General features: G+C 39.1%; 1 protein-coding gene across 1 annotated transcript in view; it reads right to left on the bottom strand.

The window, feature by feature from the left end:
- Positions 1-18,670, bottom strand: part of CADPS (Ca++-dependent secretion activator) — a 482,801-nt gene that overhangs the window by 68,914 nt on the left and 395,217 nt on the right. The window contains 5 exon segments of the mRNA XM_011947195.1: positions 309-392; positions 1,281-1,355; positions 9,546-9,693; positions 13,596-13,751; positions 17,040-17,186. Of these exon segments, the coding sequence (XP_011802585.1) occupies positions 309-392; positions 1,281-1,355; positions 9,546-9,693; positions 13,596-13,751; positions 17,040-17,186 (610 nt within the window).

Genomic DNA, 18,670 nt, shown 5'->3' with positions numbered 1-18,670 from the left:
GTCATTTGCCAGAGCTAGCTAAGGTGGGCTTAGGCAGGCAACTCTTTGGATGCATACATATAGAAAAGTGTGTGTGTGTTCATAAAAATACACACATATTGTACATTTAAAAATGATACAGAAATGATGTTGGATTACCTGCTGTTATGAAATGTTTGGCTTTTCACATAGTGTTAATATTACACAATAGTTGACGGTAATTAACACACACACCCATCCCAAAACAAAATGGCACAACATAACTCCTCTCCCAAACCAAAACCAAAAATTAAAACAAAAGCCAGGAAAGAAAGCAGCTCTTTACTTACGGTAAATGACAGAAACGAAGAAAACAAAGTCCCTTCATCATATCTGGATAATTTTGCCAGCACTCCTTCCAAGATAGTAACGAACTAGAAAAACAGCAAAAAAGAAAAAAATGTTATTTCAAACTATAATTGTTCACCATAAAGCACATCATTTCCCAACCACATAAAGGCTGGGATCGAGCCCTCCGTTCACTTCTGCAGTCTATTATTTGATTCCCGCCTTCGGAGAAAGGAATAGACTGCCTTTACATAGAAATATTTGACTTATCCGGCTTTCTCTTCATTATTATGTGATTGCAAATATAGAGTGTTACAGAAGTGCAAAGTGACAAAATATTATTGAGTTGCATATAGCATGCGATAATATTAAATGCACTTTTTAAAATCCAAAACTGCGCAAAGCAGTTTCCACGTTACATATTAGCACTACATTTAATCCAATCTATTTTTATTTGTATTTTATCAGTAATTTGGGGGAAACAGAAGTTTAGCACTGGCAAATATAAATGTCTTCCCATTCAGCATTACTTAGTTAAAATTCTATAATTCATGAGGGTGACTGAAATAGCTTTATCTGACTTTTATGTTTTATTATGACTCTCACTGCATGTGAAACTAGAGGAAAAGGGGTTTTCATGATGGCAGAATTCCTTATTACCGTTTAACTTTCTGTATTTAAAAATCTAACTTTGTCAGTGCTGAAAAACAAAACAAACATTTCCTGTATAACCTAGCGCGACGTTTGGGGACAAATTCTTATTAAGTTAACATATGCCACTTCATCAATTTATCTTCACACGGCTCGAGATCATCGGAAAATCATTTAGAGCTGAGGCTGGGTGAGGTACAATCTTGTTTCCTGAGAGACGCAAGTATCCAGCTCAACTTTTTAACGTGTTACATTTTAATGGAAACGGAGACATAACAAAGCAGTGTTCACAATGAAACATTTCACCTGAAGCTGGAGGTTACCTTTGCAACCAAGAGTGTTATCATTTCTTTAACAGTTTCTTCAATTAGTTCGTCTATTTTTGAATGGTATTGATGCTAAGAACATAGAAAAACAAATATTAGCATGTTTGGGAGGTGATGGCATTGCATCCGTCAGTAATTTTTAGACAACATAATTTATAAATAAAGCCTGGCCTGCAGACCCAGTTTATTTCCTTAGTCCCAGAAATATCTGTAAGATCCTGACTCCAGTTCTTTGATGGAGAGAAATCTGAAGCTCTTAAAAATATTACCAAGTTCATTGTTCCTCACTTAAGGCTTTCGATGCCTCTAATGTGTGTAGACACATAAACACTTCTACGAATAGCACACATGAATGACTTAATGACCCAGCAGTGTGTTGATTTGGATCTTACAAAGCAAGATACTGTAATAATTTAACACAGGAGATTAAAAATTATGTTTGGAAAACTGCTGGGGGTTGTGGCTTAGGTAGTAGATTCCCTTTCCAAAGGGAATTTGATGAAGACACTGTGACTAATTTTGTAAAAACTGTTCTGAAACCCTCAGGTTCTTTGGGTTAATACCTCAGAACTCCTCGTTTTATCTCCAAGTCTTGACTCAGTGTAAAGGCAAAGTGTCTCTTTCTGAATCCTTGTGGCAAGACACTCATTTTCTCCATTCATGGATAAGCAGACCCAGTATTCGAGCCTACACCGAGACCACTGCTAAGTTTTTAAATTTCTCTAACTGTGCCTGTCAATTACATTTAAACAGTAATCTGAAAACAAACCCCCACACAAATAAAAATCCGCTGTAAATGCCAGGGAAAAAGGAAAAGTGATTTCAACACAAAATATTATATGCCAGCTCCTTGACATTTATTAGATCATTTTAGTATCCATTTGAATTATCCCATATTTCCTTAACAAAAAATAACAATGCAAAACATTGTTATTTGAAAAGGAAAATGCACTTACCCACGTTTTAGCAAACTTTCAGAAGGATGATTAATTAGGAACAGAAAAAAAAGGATCAGTGCAAATAAAAATTAGGACAAAAGGATACATGAGAAAGTAAAAATTAAATAAAATATTCAAAAGTCTATGTAAACATATGGATATAAGCCATAGTAATGTGGTTTAATATTCTGATAACTGGCAATCAGAATTATTGAGCGTGAGCAAAGGGATGCGAATTAGGTAAATCCATTTAGAATCATAGGCAAGGTTTGTTTGTAATTGGAAGACCTGGATAAAGTGTCAGTGCAAAGTTGGCAAGTCATGTTACCTATGAAAATTTAACTCAGTTTCCTTATCTGTAAAAAACAAACAAAAGAGATAATAATACTATCATCCTGGGCCAATGAGAAGGGACAAACCAGTAAGAAACTCTGATTTTGAAACGGGAACAAAGCCAACCCTGTATAAAGATTTTTAGTGGGTCTACGCTAATAATATTATTTTAAAAACCAGTGCCCGAGCCCCTTCCTGGCAGTCATGCTTTCAGACTCATAAGTCTCTGTTTTGGAGATCAAGTGAGAGTCTAGATGTGAAAATATTTTGTCAACTGTCATTGTGATTCAAATATTATTAGTTATTCAAGTTCATCAAGTAGAAGATAAGGGTAGAGAGAGACAGTCTTATTACTTAGTCATCTCCTCCAGTTTCATTTTAATTGATTAGAGGAAAAACAACACAGCAAATGGCTTGTATGCTGTAGTCCCATTGAATCAGAACCCATGTTGGCTATACTGCTAGATTCAAAAAGGAATTTACTCCTAAGTGGCATAAACCTGAAGCTAAATGCAAAAAAATTATCTGCAGAATTCTTTGCTAGAAACACAAAGAAAGATGTCAGAGCAAAAGAATTCAGGAAAATTGACAGGGCTCCAAATTCATTTTTAGGTCTTGAGATAAGATCCAGAATCACATGCTTACTTTTCTTCCTCATGTGACTGCCTCACTCGTCTAGGTTTTCTTTGCATTGCTATAAATGATTCACATTTATTAATTATGGGAATAAACTAAATCAGAAAAGCTAGCCGTGTGCAAAATAATACGAAATACAAAATGAGGGCCTTCTACCCCAAGCAAAGAAGAACATCATTGAGAAACAAAGCACTCTCTTGAAAAACTGGGCTGAAGTGGCAAATAGAGACAAGAGTAATTATTCTCCACACATCAACAAAGATTTAGGGTCTTACTCTGAGGAGTTAATGATGTCATTCTTTCTCCCAAGAGAAATGAGGTTTCTCTTCAGGAGCTAGGAACCTCAAACCCTTTCATAAGGAGACATGGTTGAGACATTGTGTCTTATGGAAATATGAACCTCTTCCCATTTCAATTCTTCCATGCCAAACTTGGCCTTAATGTTTTCTCCAGGCAGTCCCACTATCTCTCCCTTTCACTCCATACAAATATTATCATCTCCATTCCTCTTCTGTTATAATGAATATTTCTTTTTTTCTGCTTATAAAACAAAGTATTTTGATATGATTATTCTGTCTCTCCCTTCCAGGGGAAACTTTAGCAGGTCAATCTCTGTTGGTCTATTTCCTCATTTTTGCAGTGGGGCTAGAATTATAACTTGTGAATACAGACATCAGATTCACTTAACCAAATAATGAAGCAATGCATGGAAACGTGGTTTAGAAACTGAGAAGTGCTATGTGGCAGTATTACTACTACTACTATTATTAATAGATTAACATGGTGGTTGCATGTGTATATATATTTCTCTAAACTCACCTAAAATCTCTATATTTTATTGTATGTAAATTATGCCTCAATTTAAATAAAATCTTCTTTGGGGAAGATAGAGCAGGGTAATAATTACTCTGTTTATCATGTAGCAAAGAGGTAAATATCAAAGCAGCCCCTAATCCTATTCAAGTTATTACAGAATACGTGAATCCCTTTTGCCAGTTTTCCATGATACATGAGACTTACTGGATTAACTTGCTTTTCTGGAGCAATAGTGAGAACTCTGCTTTCACTCCTTGATCTTTCTTGGAAGATATATTGTTCTGTGCAGATGTGAAGCTCCGTGAAGTGGTATATATATCACTGGGGCATCTTTCAATTACCAAACATTACTACTAGACAATGTTGTTATAAAATCTGTTGCAGTCTGATTGACTATCCAGATATGGTACAAAGAGGGAGCTTTACCATTTTCCAGTCCTCTCTGCTGCCCACCCCCCACTTTTTTTTTTTTTTTTTTTGAGATGGAGTCTTGCTCTGTTGCCAGGCTGGAGTGCAGTGGCACTTGGCTCACTGCAACCTCCACCTCCCAGGTTCAAGCAATTCTCCTGCCTCAGCCTCCCAAGTAGCTAGGACTACAGTTGTGTGCCACCACACCCAGCTAATTTTTTTGTATTTTGAGTAGAGACGGGGTTTCACCATGTTGGCCAAGATGGTTTCGATCTCTTGACCTCATGATCTGCCCGCCTGGGCCTCCCGAAGTGTTAGGATTACAGGCGTGAGCCACCACGCCTGGCCTCTGCTGGCCTTCTTGGATTAACTTGCCTTATACGCCTAAATTATATCCTGAGGGAACTACTAATATTCAATGGCCTGGAAAGTTTGGTCAGTTCACTTTTGCTTCTGATGGGCTGAGTTGCAAATTCACAATTACTGTGTGAAAATCATTCCACTTGACTTCCTGTGCTACACATTTTGCCTTGTCATAGAACAGATTGTGTGTATGTTGTCTTTCTGTTAGGACCATCTGACCTTGGAAATGAGATGAAAACACACTAGACCAAGTGAGAAACTATTTAATACACAATTTCCCTTCTATTGGTACTTCACAAATTTTAATGAAAAAAATAAATATTTAAGATGGAAAACTATGCTTAACAAATGTTTCAGCAGCTGCCTTTAGATGTGATATTACCCAATGATGAAATCCAGGATGTGATCTTAAAATTGGAGATTTCATCACCTGGCCAGTATCTAATCTAAAGCAGGTTGAGGGAGTTGGGACCCAGGTGGAGGCTGGTATTAGTAGCTAGGTCTACAACATGGGCTTCATATCCCATACTCAGAAATGCAGACTACATAAAACATTGGACTTTCATCTATTCTTATCCCAGTTCCAGGATGTTTCCAGATATTCTTGTTAAATCTCATTTTAGCAACTCAGCTTTACTTTGGAGATGAATATTCCCATTCTACAAAGTGAGAAAAATCAAGGAGGAAACATTTCCATATGACTTTCCATTGAAGTTCTGATTAAGGTTACAGCCACTGTGCTAGGCCACTTAGAAGAAGTACATATTTACAGACAATTAAGTCAAGCTAGCTTTATTCTCACCTGTTCTCAACCACTTGGCATTCAAAGAAGAGCCTCATTTCCCACAGCTGGTCATTTAAGTGTCTCTGATTCAATTATACTAAGGAAAAATGTCACAATAGCTCTCTCTCGGATGGCTTGGGAAAAAACCAACAGCCTTACAACAAGAATCACAGACTAGGATGCATTATTTAGATGGGCCCTTAATAAAGATATTTAGTCTAGGTGTGTGTGTGTGTGTGTGTGTGTGCGTGTGTGCGCGCGCATGCGTGCGCTATTTTGGGAGAAACAAATGTTTACAAGCCTCAGTTATTTGTTTTCATTAAAAATATTATGTTGAGTCATATGGGGAGAATACGGGTAGTCTTTTCTACTTTATTAAATAGAACAATGTCTAGAAAGAAATAGACACTGCTGTTTCATGTCAAAAATGTTACTGCAAGTCCAAGACAACTTTCTGATTTTATATCCAGAATTAGGGGACTTTAAAACCCAATTTTAACAAACTACATACTTCCCAAAGGTTGTGTGTTACATGCTATATTCTTCATTCAGCAAATGATGACACATTGTTTGGCAGCTGAGGTATGGAGTCCATGGAATGCTATGATTAAACCAAAAAGCAACTTATTCTTCTATAAAACCAGACTCCCAGGTCAAGCTAAGGTCATTCTACCTTAGCCCAGAAGTGATTAGTGGTAAAGAAAAAAGAAGAGTCCACCATTGTGATAAAAGTCAACTTGTTCTTTCTCATCCTCTGTCTCCAACTGGGGTCTATAGTTTGGTCAAGGAGGTCCCCAGGTCCTCTGAAATTGGGGAGTAATAATATGTGAAAGTATTTTTTCCCCTGAGAAATGGCTCCATACCTTTTTTTGTATTCTCAGTGAAGTTTGTGACAGCAACTCCCCTACTCCCACTACTCTCCCTAAACCCCCAGCTCAAAAGGAAAAAAGCCCAGATTAAAGTGACTTGGTTTGTTTGGAAGAATTGTTTCGCCATCTGACCAGGTACGTGGGAACTTTTGAAACATGGCTATCATTGAATCAAGCTGGAGAGGGACTGCAGAAGCTGCTGAGGAGAAGGCAAGACCAGTCCTGTTGTATCAACCCTTCTGCACCCTGGCCTATCACCATCCTTAGAAAACTCAGTGAAAATGTACATCTCAGGAAGACTTAGGGGGAAATAGATCAACTGGACTTCATTTAATTTAAAAGAAACCTGTTGTGTTTTCAAGGATCCCATCGAGAAGATGAAAAAGAAAACCCACAGGATGGGAGAAAATAGTTGCAAATCATGTGTATGATAATGGTCTAGTATCCAGAACATATAAGGAACTCTTACAACTCAACAATAAAAAGACAAATAACCCAATTTTTCAAATTGGCAAAAGATTTTGAATAGGTATTTCTTTAAAGAAAATATGCAATGGTCAATAAATACATAAAAAGATGCTAAACATCACTATAAATAAAAAACTACAAGAGATACTTCATACACATAGAGCTAGGATAGCTACAATAAAAAAAGACAGATAATGAATATTGGCCAAAATGCAGAGAAATCAGGTTTCTCATACAGTGCTGGTGGGAATGTAAAATGGTGCAGCCATTTTGAAAAACAGTTGGAAGTTCCTCAAAAAGCTAGACACAGAGTTACCATGTGACCTCACAACTCTGCTCCTAGGTATGTACCCAAGAGAGTTGAAAACACAGGTCCACATGAAAACTTGTACATGAATGTTCATAGCAGCATTAATCATAATAGAAACAACTCAAATGTCTATCAACTGACAAATGGATGAACAAAATGTGGTATATCCGTACAACGGAGTATATGACTCAGCCTTAACAAGGAGTGACCAATACAGGCTATAGCATGGATGCATCTTGAAAACACTATGCTGAATGAAAGAAGCCAGACACAAAAGGCCACATATTGTATGATTTTGTTTATAAGAAATGTTCAGAACAGGTAAATTCTTAGAGACAGAAAGTATTTTGGTGATTACCTAGGGCTGTGGAGAAGTGGAGGCGAGTGAGAATTAACGGGTACTCAGTTTTTCAGGTGATAAAAATGTCCTAAAATTGACTGTGGTGATGACTGCATAACTTTGTGAATAAACTAGAACTACTAAATGGCACATGTTAAATGGGTGAATTTCATGGGTATGTGAATTATATCTCAATTTAAAAAATAGTAGCTCCAAGGGGAGAAAAATTAAGGAGGAACAGGATCCTGGAAAATATGAACTCAAAGGGATCTCAATGAACTTTTGAGATCACCAAAAACAGGGCCTTTAAAGTGGGCTCTATGAAGCCTAAAAGATTGTTTAAATATTCCAGAGCAGCTCGGGTGGGTGGTGGGCAGTGAAGAGGTACAGAGCAGAGGGCAACCTGGCAGCTTGGACTCTAGGCCCCCTCCTCCCTTCTCCATCCAGAGCAGCTGTACTTTTGTGTTACATGCTGGCCTTCTTGGTTTGGTTTGAAAAACAGATTGTGCCACTAAAAACAGCCTGAATAAAACTAGAATAGTGCTATCATTTTACAGATGAGGAAACTGAGGCCCAAAGAGGTTGAGTAATTTGTCAAACTCCAGCTTTCAGCTCAGCCAGGGGAAGAATCTAGGTTTCTGAACACCGAACCCAGGTCTTCCCCAAGGGGGCCATCTTTCCTACGTGAGTTCTTCCCCTGATGTCAGGTTTACATACTGAGTATCCAGATCAGTGGTTCTCATAGTGTGGTCTCTGGAGCAGCCAGCAGCATCAGCATCGCCAGGGAACTTGTCAGAAATGCCAATTCTTAGACCACACCCCAGACCTATCTGAAACTCTCCGGTGAGACTCACTGATCTGGGTGTTCAGATGCTCTCTGGATGAGTTTAATGTACACTGAAATATGAGAACCACTGCCCCAGATCATTCACACAAGCACATGATGCTGGGACAGAGAACCAAGGGCACCCTGAATTTGACTCCAGTGCCTAGAACATAAACCCCAGGGAAAGGTCCTTGACAAGAAAATCAGTCGGGAACAGAGTTAACCAGGGTGGGGGTGGGGGCTGAGGAAGCTGACTTGTAGGGGAAACAAGGTTGAAGATGATCTTGCCAGGAAGAGAATACCACCAACCCACATTTAAAAATGGAAGGTGCCGAAAGAGAAAATAAATAACGAATAAGGAGCAAATATAATTTAGTAAAAATTCTGAACATGTAAGGCTGGTATCGAAAGATCTGATTTAGGAGCAATTTATGCCAATTGGCAACAACATAGAGTTGCCAGAAATGCTTCTGAATTAATTCTAAATTGGTATATGAATATCTAGCTGGCTTAAGGCCATCAGAGAAAAATGATCATGATAGTCTTTAATCAAGCCCAAGTTGCTGTTTCCTTCTCCTTTACATTTTAAATACTGCTTTGGAATTGCAAACTTAGAAAAGGACTAAACTTTTGGTCAGGAAAGATTCACGATCAATTCAGTCTAAGGAAAATTGAAAGTCTGCAAATTTTTTTTTTTTTTTGAAATTCAGAACCTGCTGGCTGGGGATTGGGTAGCAGGGTGATCTAACATTATACATCCTGGAAGTTGTTTGATGCAAGAAAAGGCTCTCTTGCTGTCCAGATGTTCAAAGTGATAAAATGCACTTCAAATGTGAAAATGACTTTCATTCTGGCAAACACAGATCTGTTGGAGACACCAGCCTAATAAATAAGGTCGTCAAACTTCATTTAGCTTAGAGGGAACTTTATGGCCACCCCAACTCCAGCCAAGAATCACTTCCAAGTGACTGACATTCTCATCAGCACATGCCTTAGAAATCTACTTGACAAACAGATACTGAACACTCATCCATGGCTTAATCCACAAATGTTAGAGTGTATTTCTGAAACTAGCAGACTAGGGTAGATGGAAGGAATTTGTGAAGTTTTCTTCTACATGATCAATGAAGAGGGGAAAAAAATCTGTATTTTTTTTTTTTTTTTTTTTTACCTCTTGTCACATTGCCACGCTGCCTAGTATTGGTGCTTGAGTTTTGGCATCAACCATCACCTTAAACATGGTGCATATTGACTGTGGGACTCGAAAATCTGTTGATCGACTGGTTTTTTGCAGCTTAACTTCAAATGCAATCCTGGTTCTATTAAAACAAAGTAGGAAAAGACCAATTCAGCGTTCAGATGGCAGCAGGTGGAGGAGATATTTTCTGAGAGGTCAGTGAAAAAGAAAATTGAAGGCTGTAATCAGTTTCAGTCAACAATGACTTCACATGTGTTCCCTTTTAAATGACTTTCCCAACTAAGGAAGGCCTATTCATGGAGACAGCCATGCACACCCTTCCTTTCTCGGCAGTACACGGAACACCTGTAGCTTGGCGTATTTCTGTCTATAGTTTACATGCTACGGAGAACCTTAATTGCAGGAGAATGAATGAATTCACAAAAACTCGATTATAGCAGTATAGCATATGTAAGTTCTCTCACATTGGCAACTGCCTACCTTGAATTACTTCATTAGTAAAACAAAACAAACAAAAAACCAAAGCAGTTTTTAATTTTCAAAACCTCGTGGTGGGGAAAAAAAAATCTTAAATGACGTTTATTGCTGTGGGTTTTTATTTTCCCGTTTCCGGTTTTGAAAGAGACAAAAATTTAAAATCCAGCAAGTTTATTACATTGCTTTAAAGACTAAAAAAATTTTCTTGCTTGTTAAAGGACATAAAAAGGATATACACCAAGCTGTTAAAGACGGCTACCTTTGAGGAGGGGTGTGAAATTAGGAGACGTGGTATTGGGGAACTTCCATCATGTTTTGTTTTCAATGTCAATGTATTATTTTGCAATAAAATACATTATTTTATGATTTAAAATTATGCTTAACATACGTATACAAATTCAAGAATTGTGTGATGGTGGAATCTGAATGTAACATAATTCTGACATTGGTCAAATTATGATCTCAGCCATGTGCTAACAACTCATAGAAGAAGCCTAGCCCTACATGGCCAGCTGGTAATACAGATGTGAGCTCTTATCCTTGACATCAGCATTGTAAAAGGGGTTTAGTTATATTTTAAAAGGTTTCAGGGAAGTGGGTGATATCATCAAATGTCTTTAAAGAAAAGCACCGGGTTAGTAAGTGGCTTTATTAAAGCCCCGTTTGTCTGATGCATCTTTTTAGCATTGTTCGCTGTCAAGTTCTGGAGATCATACAGCCACCAGGAAAGCATTGCTTTAAGAGGAATTTGTAGCAGTTTTCTAACAGTGCATAGGAGGACCACACAGCTAGTTAGCTCAGGAAAGGATGCCAGCTTGCTAACACACCCTGAGTGCATGCAGGGAAGCCAAGTATAATTTCTAAGGTTGGGAGCCCAGTTCTTAAGAAAAAAAAAAAAAAAAAAACTAAAAAATCCAAACCCTTAAAACACCCCTATATATTATATGATCATGTTAAAGATAAATGTATCTTGGCTTCTGAAGACTCAGTGCACTGAAGTAGCTTTCTAATCATGATGATCATTTTAAGCTACGCTGAAAATACATCATTTGCTGGTTTTGTGAAAAGGAGGCCTGATGAGGACTGAGTTGGACAGGTCCCTGTGCTGATCTTCTGAGGCTTGTGTGCCAGTTCCGGCCCAATTTGAGAAATGGAAATGCTAAATTGCTCCCTTCCAATGAAGTAATCGTCTTCAGTTTTCACAGGAGAACTGTTCATAGCCCTTGGAGTGCAGGGCTGTGAAAAGAGGAAGCTGAATGCAAAATTAATATGACTGAGAGGGCTCTATAGGACCAAAAAGCCAGAAAAGGAGAAGTCATTTAACTCAACTGACTGCTTGAGGGCAAAAGACAGCATGCCTTGTTTTGTGTTCAGCAGAAGTAACCTGATATAGACCAGACTGGAGATTCTGCAAATGTCTGTCAAATTGATGAATTAAATTTCTGGAGCACTGAAACATGAGGAGTGCCTTATTGACTTTTTGGCATTGCATATTCATACCTACGAAACAATGTCCTTACTATGTTGGCCTAGAACAAGGGTTATAGAATCTGTTCTACTGAGGAAAACAATGGTTCTAGGCTCTTCTAATGTACGTTCTATGTATTAAAACATCCAAGAACTCCTCCATGCTCTGTCCTCTGAATCTGTAGGTCTGGGGATATTTCCACCCATTTTTGCTCTTGTCTGCTTTTGAGCTGATTTAAAAGGGACATAAGGAAATTTAAGTGTCCAGGCCAGCCATCTATGTGCAGTGAAGCAACTTCTGTCAGTAAAAGGTTGCTTAACAGCTACTGTGTGCCAAGCATGATGCTGAGACCTGGGGAGGGTGAGGAATGCCAAATGAACAAGATCCACTCACTGGCTCTGTGCAGCTCACCCTCTTTAGGTGTCTGAACCATGAGGATATGATTACAGCATGGTAAGGGATAAGAGTCCCTATACACCTGTGACATCCTCATATCTTTCCATTTTCTGTGAGCATCTTCCCATTTCTTGCTCCCTACCCAGGAGACTGGCTTCTCAGTGAAGGACACACATCTTTTTCTGTATAATTATGTGCACAGTTTAGGAACTGATAAACCTTTACTGTAATGCATTTCACCCCTAGGACAGATCACTCAAAAAGTTTTTTTACGGAATGGTTTGGCCATCGGAAAAACATTGCTTTTCCTAAAATTGATATAGACTATCTAGGAGATCATGGGATTCAAGACCCTAAGGAAATATTTTGACCTTGAGTTTGAGAAGTAGGCCTGCCTTCAGTTCTAAGAGTGAGAATAAAAGAACAATTCTAAAAAATCTGGATCACTACAACTTTAAGCTTCTGGAAATGGCCTCAAACACCTGCCCAGATTCTCCATTAGTGCATAGTTCCTTTCTCAATTCCTGCTGAGACGCTGTTCACCTACCTGGGATTGCATTGTTCTTTTGCTTTTTTGGTTTCTAGTTCTGATGATATTACTTCACCTTTCCTCTTCCAAGATAGGAAATAATAAATTCAAAGAACTTCCAGGCAAACCCAGCCCCTATCACCCACAACTGATCCATCAACTAAGCTACACAACATCTGGAGATTTGGAGTAGCCTGTGCTGCTTGCGATCTATTTTTTTTTGAATGACGAAAAATAATGGAACAGTTATGAACTAGAAAAGGAACTTGGATGTGTATGTGGGGGTAGACAGGGTGATGATGATGATGTCACATCAGTGGAATTTTATTTCTATATTTAATATAGAGCCACTCCACGAGGAAAGGGATGCAGTCTCTCATTCTTCATTGTATGCCAAGAACTTAGTCCTGTGCCTGGCATATGGGAGGAGCTCAAACGATGTTTGCTGAATGGACGAATGCTGTCCTCATTTTTTTTCCCTCACCTTCTCAGAACAGTCTGCCTGGGAACTTCAAGTGCAGCATTCCTACCCTAGTCCTAAAAGCCACAGTGACAAAACAGGGAATCTGTGTGCAGGCAAAATGTCATGTTCAACGTCTCATGACTCCCTGTTGAAATCCAGCTAGATTTTCAACAAGACAACTACAAGGTGGCCCACATATATGCTCATCTTTTATATATAGAGTGAATGATGATGCTGAGGTCCTATCCACATGGTTAGAAAATCATTAGATTTCTGCTACCTATCTTGGCTATGCCGGCTCCAGAATTGCATATTCTTCTTTTTTTCCCTTCTAATTGTCCTCTCAGGCACACATTCATACATTTAACAAATACTTACTAGGTAAGCATTTTATGCCAGACACTGCTAGATATCAGGGATACAAACAAGAACGGACAGGGATCTCTTCCTCTTAAAGCCAACAACCATGAAAAAATCGGCAGCCAGATTATTTTTGGGTTTGGGACAGACGGAGGGCAGGTGAATGGAAGTTAGACGTTGACAGCCACTACTCCAGCTGACTTTGACAAGCAATCACCTTCTCCAATTAGTTTCAAATTACAGCCAATCCAAAGAGTAGCCATCTACCCTTCCCTGAGTCTGTGTATGGTGGGGAAGGCGTGCAGAACCTGTCCAGCCACCTATGCTTACCTTTTGACACAAGATTCGATCATGTCACTTGCCATCAACTTCAGCCGTTGTTCCAGGTGCTTTCCAAACTCTTCTTCAGGCCAGTGCAAGTCCCGAATGAAAGTCTGAAGGGCGTCAAGTTTCCAAAACAGATCTTCTGAGGTGCCTGACCCATTACTGGCAGGATAAAAATTAGAAAATGAGAGTCACCCAATGGCCTCAGGCTCTACAAAAACGAACACAGAGACAACTGGGGGCTAGAAGGCAAACAGCAGCTTCAACATACAAAACAACGTGTGTTGGCGGTGAAGGCGGGGGCGAGTCTCCACCGGCAGATTTTGAGTTTTACCATACATGACTTAGTGTGCTTTGCTCAGCCAATTACCCCAGACCAGTGAGAAGTCTGGGGAAGGTGTTGCCCCGTAACAACCAGGAGAATGGTGTATGGTAAAAATCAGCCTTCTTTTAATAACCACATTAACACATGTGATGATTCAGATGAAGGCCACGAACCAGGGGGAGAAATAAGTCTCAACAGATAATAACTACATGGCAACATGCAGTTATTAAAATTCAGGGTTTCATGCATTTCCCCAGCTCCCCTCCAGAGTGGAGGCCTCTTGGAAATTGCACAAGACTTTTCGTTTTCAAAGGACAGTGCTAACAAAGTGGTGAGCGAGGACCTGCTTTCTCTCTTGAAGAGCTGGAAAGAAATTAGGGTGACTCAGATCAAAAGGGGTACACCTGGATACCTTGATTCCAAAATTCTAGATCAGTTTGGTTACTGTTCCAATTTTCATAGACCAGCCCATTGCATAGGCAGGGTCTTCACCAGGATGAGGTGAGTTGGGGCAGGGGAAGTTAGTGGACAAGTGATATTGTTAATGCTTTAGGGCTCAAAACCTGAGCTCTTTTACCGTTGCACCATCTTACCCAGTCCTGTGTGCAGTTGGGGAAATTGGTCTTGATGCCTTTCTGTACGATGACGTCTAAGAAACTTTTACCTTGGGCATCTACAAAAAGCCTGTGTATGAGAAATGCTCCATCTCTCACCCTCCTGCCCTTCTCTGGCTGGCTGTCTCTTTTGTAACAATCCCATTTGGAGCTCTGAGGGGTGTCCTTCTCCCCACCCACTTCCTCGCATACCACTAATGCTAACACAGTAATTTATAAAATGTCCAACACACCATGCATTACCACTTGTTCTGACATCGTCTATAGAAACAGATGAGAGTGGGTGTTTCTATTGTGACAGATGCCAGCTGCATTGAATTAATGCTTCAGAGAGAAATATAGCTAGTGCATAAATGCATACACAGCTACTGCAGGGCGGGGAGGGGGCACACGCCCAAACATGCTGAGAGGGAGCCTACGGCCTGGACCAACAGGGTAGTTTTCAAGGACAGACCAGTCTGAGGTCAGTACGTAGATGTATCTGACACGAAGGAGCAGGTAACATATCAACACGCCCTTAAAATGAAAGGTGGCAAAGGAAGAAACTGGAATTATGAAAAGATATAGAATCAGGCATTTCCTGGTGGGTGATTGAGAATCCACGCCTTCTTTTCAGATACTGCCGTGAGCATTGTTCAAAAGTGGGGGAATGTGTTGTTGCTCTGTGAAAGTTCAGCCTTCCCCCTACCCCAACCTATGCTTGGGAAAAAGAAACCCCAACTTTGTCTAGTCTAAACCCCGTTTTGGAACTGCATGGTTGTATGTTTTAAATCATTAAGTACATATGAATGCAATAATTGGTATTTATTACAACAACATTTTGACACCCATCTGGTTTCAGAGTTTCAAAAAATTCTTGTAGGGTTTTTTTTTTCTTTGAAGAGCTTATTATTAAGTTTTGACATGAGGAAAAGAATATTTTCTTTTTATTTTTAAGATAAACTGTTAATGTTAAGGCAATAGCACCAAGATTATTTTGATTGCTGAGCAGTTACCAAAATGTGTTCCCACTCATGCCTTAATTAATTGAACGGAGACCATTATCTGCTTTATTACAATGTCTTGATTCATATCTTTTCAAAAACAGTGTCACAGAGCATGCACAGAGGAAGATAAGAGAAGCTTTCTGATATTTTTAAATTTTTCACAGATACTACCTAATCTAATTTTTTCATATAGTCATCTTAGCATGAATATGATTTGTGTTCTTTTATGGATTTTTTTTTCAGATATAAATTTTTGGAGGTTTTAATTTGCCTTTAAAAGAGAATCAGACACATTGACCATAGATTTCATTGTGAACTTGTGAGCAACTGTAGGTTGTAAAAATATTAGGCAGCTTTGGAGGAGCCAGATAGAGCAGTCATTTTAATGGTCTGTCGTCCACCTGGATTACTGCAAAAATAAAAATGCTGAGGGCCGTCTTGATGAATGTGATTCTGAGATTTCAAAACATCACTGCCAGTTTCAGACCATTTTTTATTCCTTTGATAATAACACTTCCCTTTGAAAATGTGCCAATTTATTCTTTCAAGAAAAAGCTTATCTGGCCTATAATTAGCTGTGGTCTAAGAAAAGGATCAAAGAAGGGTACAGAATCGCTAACCCTTGTTTCACTTATTAAATCACGCACGTGGTTCTAATTTCCCTGAGGTAGAATTTAGGGGTGCTCGATCTTCTTGCTAACCGAAAAAGCAGAGAAGATTCATTTTCAAAGCTAGAAGAAATGGCTTCTCAACCCTCACTCCCCCAAACTGCTGGCTTTCAAGAAGTGGCCCATGCAACTCTGACTTTCATGTGAATGAGTATATCAGATAATATGGCTACCAAAAGTTTAATTATTTGTTGCTTGAATCTTGTGTTTAGAGAATTATTGAACTTCTCATTACCTAGATCTCAAAGCACCGTATTGTATTGTGACCTTGGAAAGTACATAATATATTTTTTACATAACATTTACATGACTGAGGCTTGATCCATTCAGAAATTTTCATTTAGCCCTGAACATACTGTTACTATATCCTGCCATTTGCTGACACCAGAAATATGCTTTATGGTTTAAACATTCTCTAGGAATTTTTTATTTTTATTTAAAAAAAAAACACCCCAGATTCTAGGTAGGTGTGCTTCCTTCTTAGATTTGGATCAGGCCACAGATGACTGGCCAGCCCATCAAAGAGGTTTCCTCCACTATTTTTGGATGTCTAGCTCCTAAAGTCATGTCACCTGCCAAAAAGGGTAGAATCCTTTTGCAAAAGAATTCAGGAAGTGAAACATAGTCCTCCAGCATTCAGTGGGTGTAAGACAAATTGTTAGGGCTGTATATATAGCAAACATCTTACAAACATGATGTATGCCAGAAATAAACAATATTGTCTCTATATGATCAGCAAAATATGTCTAATTATCCATCTCCATCTCTGTTATATAGAATGTATAGAAATAAACAATACATATCCATGCCAAGATCACTTAAATTTAAATGAGATCTAATGTGAACTGAATACACACTCCGCATCATATATAGCAGCCATCCATGACGGTGCCGAAAAAGTAGGCATTTGTGGGATGCCTAGAGGGATGTTAACTGGTAGATTTGGTACTTTGGGAAGGTTCACATTGGGTAGGTTCACATTGGGTAGGTTACTGGTTAAACTCCTGTGGAAGAAACAGACAGAAAGAAAAAATACCATCACAGTGACAATGCAGATGTGGCAGAAGCACACGACAATTGTAAATAAATTGACCAAGTCCAGAGCAAGACAACAGCAAAAACTCAAGCGACACACTTCAGAAAGCAGCTTACGGATGGGAAGCTGTGGTGTGGCTCTGTATCCAGAGAAATGACAAAAGTTAATGGAAAAAAAATTAACCACACAGTGACTTAAAAGTGCGGACAGTTGCAGAGCACCCATACACAATGATCACATGCCTTTGGGAGGGGTCTTTTGTTTCCATATCCATTGCCATAAGAGTCTAGAACTTTTCTCATGCTAAGAACTTGAAGTTCCTGGAATTCTTGGTGTGGCTGGGGCTGGGGTTGCTGTGAAGTCACTGGGATTGATAGAAATGGTGGAGCGCTTCAATTTTCTTATTTTTAAAACAAATTATTGTTGATGGAGGCATATTTCTCAATCAGACATTAGATATCAAATAGAGTAGGAAGTTCACCCACATGGAGGCACACTTAATGGTGATGTACAGAAACCAAACTCTTTCCAACTGCTATTTCTAAAGACAGGTATATGGGCAATGAGGTGTCAGTTGATGGTGAAATTACAAAATTGTATCAAGAAGAAGGATCAGATTTGAATAATTTTATAGAACATTTAAAGAAAATAGAAACTTTCTCTCCCAAACTAAGTTCAATAAAAACGCAGAAATGTTTATACACAGAAACAGAAACCAAGGAAATGAAAACAATCCCCAATTCAGCTCTTGTATTAGACTCTGACCAAAAGTGGATGTAAAATATCGTAACAGTTACCCTTGGAAGTGGGACAGAGACTGGGAGAAGGCATGACAGGGACTTCTGGAGAGGTTCTACTTTTTGATCTGTGTGATAGCTTACATGGGTGTGTGTTGAATTTGTGAAAATTAAGTTGTGTATTTTTCTGTAAAAAGTTAAAATAAGTTAAAAGTGACTAAAAAGTTAAAAATATTACCTCGTATCAGCCTTTTGTTTTTGGACAAAGATGGATCAACTGATGTGATGGAAGAGAGATGGATGGTTTTATAAGTAGAGGGAGAAAATAAAACAAAACAAAACCCCCAATTTGAATAAACTGTATTTCTTTGGAAGGACTGTGTCATACACGGCTGCACAAGCTGGCACTGTGTGTCTCAGTAGTGGCATTTTAAGGGTGTTCCATCCAGCCAAAGTCACTGGCACGGTAGAGCCCAGCCTAACTCTGCATCTGAGAGGAGCCTTCCTGTTTAAGTGAAGTTGACAGCACTTTGGCAAAGGACTTGAGGTTCTCTTTTTGGATCTTGCAGGAGAAGAGCAAGTTTTGCCAAAGCAGCTCTGCCCTGGGCAAGCTGTGTTTGACTAACAGGACTCCTGCAAGAGCTGGAGCTGCCTCTGGGCTTGCTTGGGTGGGGAAGTGGGGGAGTAGGGGAGTAGGGGAGTGTGGGAGTTGGGG

This window comes from Colobus angolensis, unplaced genomic scaffold (genome assembly GCF_000951035.1).
Source record: "Colobus angolensis palliatus isolate OR3802 unplaced genomic scaffold, Cang.pa_1.0 Scaffold26, whole genome shotgun sequence".
Classification (NCBI taxonomy): Eukaryota; Metazoa; Chordata; class Mammalia; order Primates; family Cercopithecidae; genus Colobus; species Colobus angolensis.
This window is presented reverse-complemented; position numbering and strand designations above follow the sequence as displayed.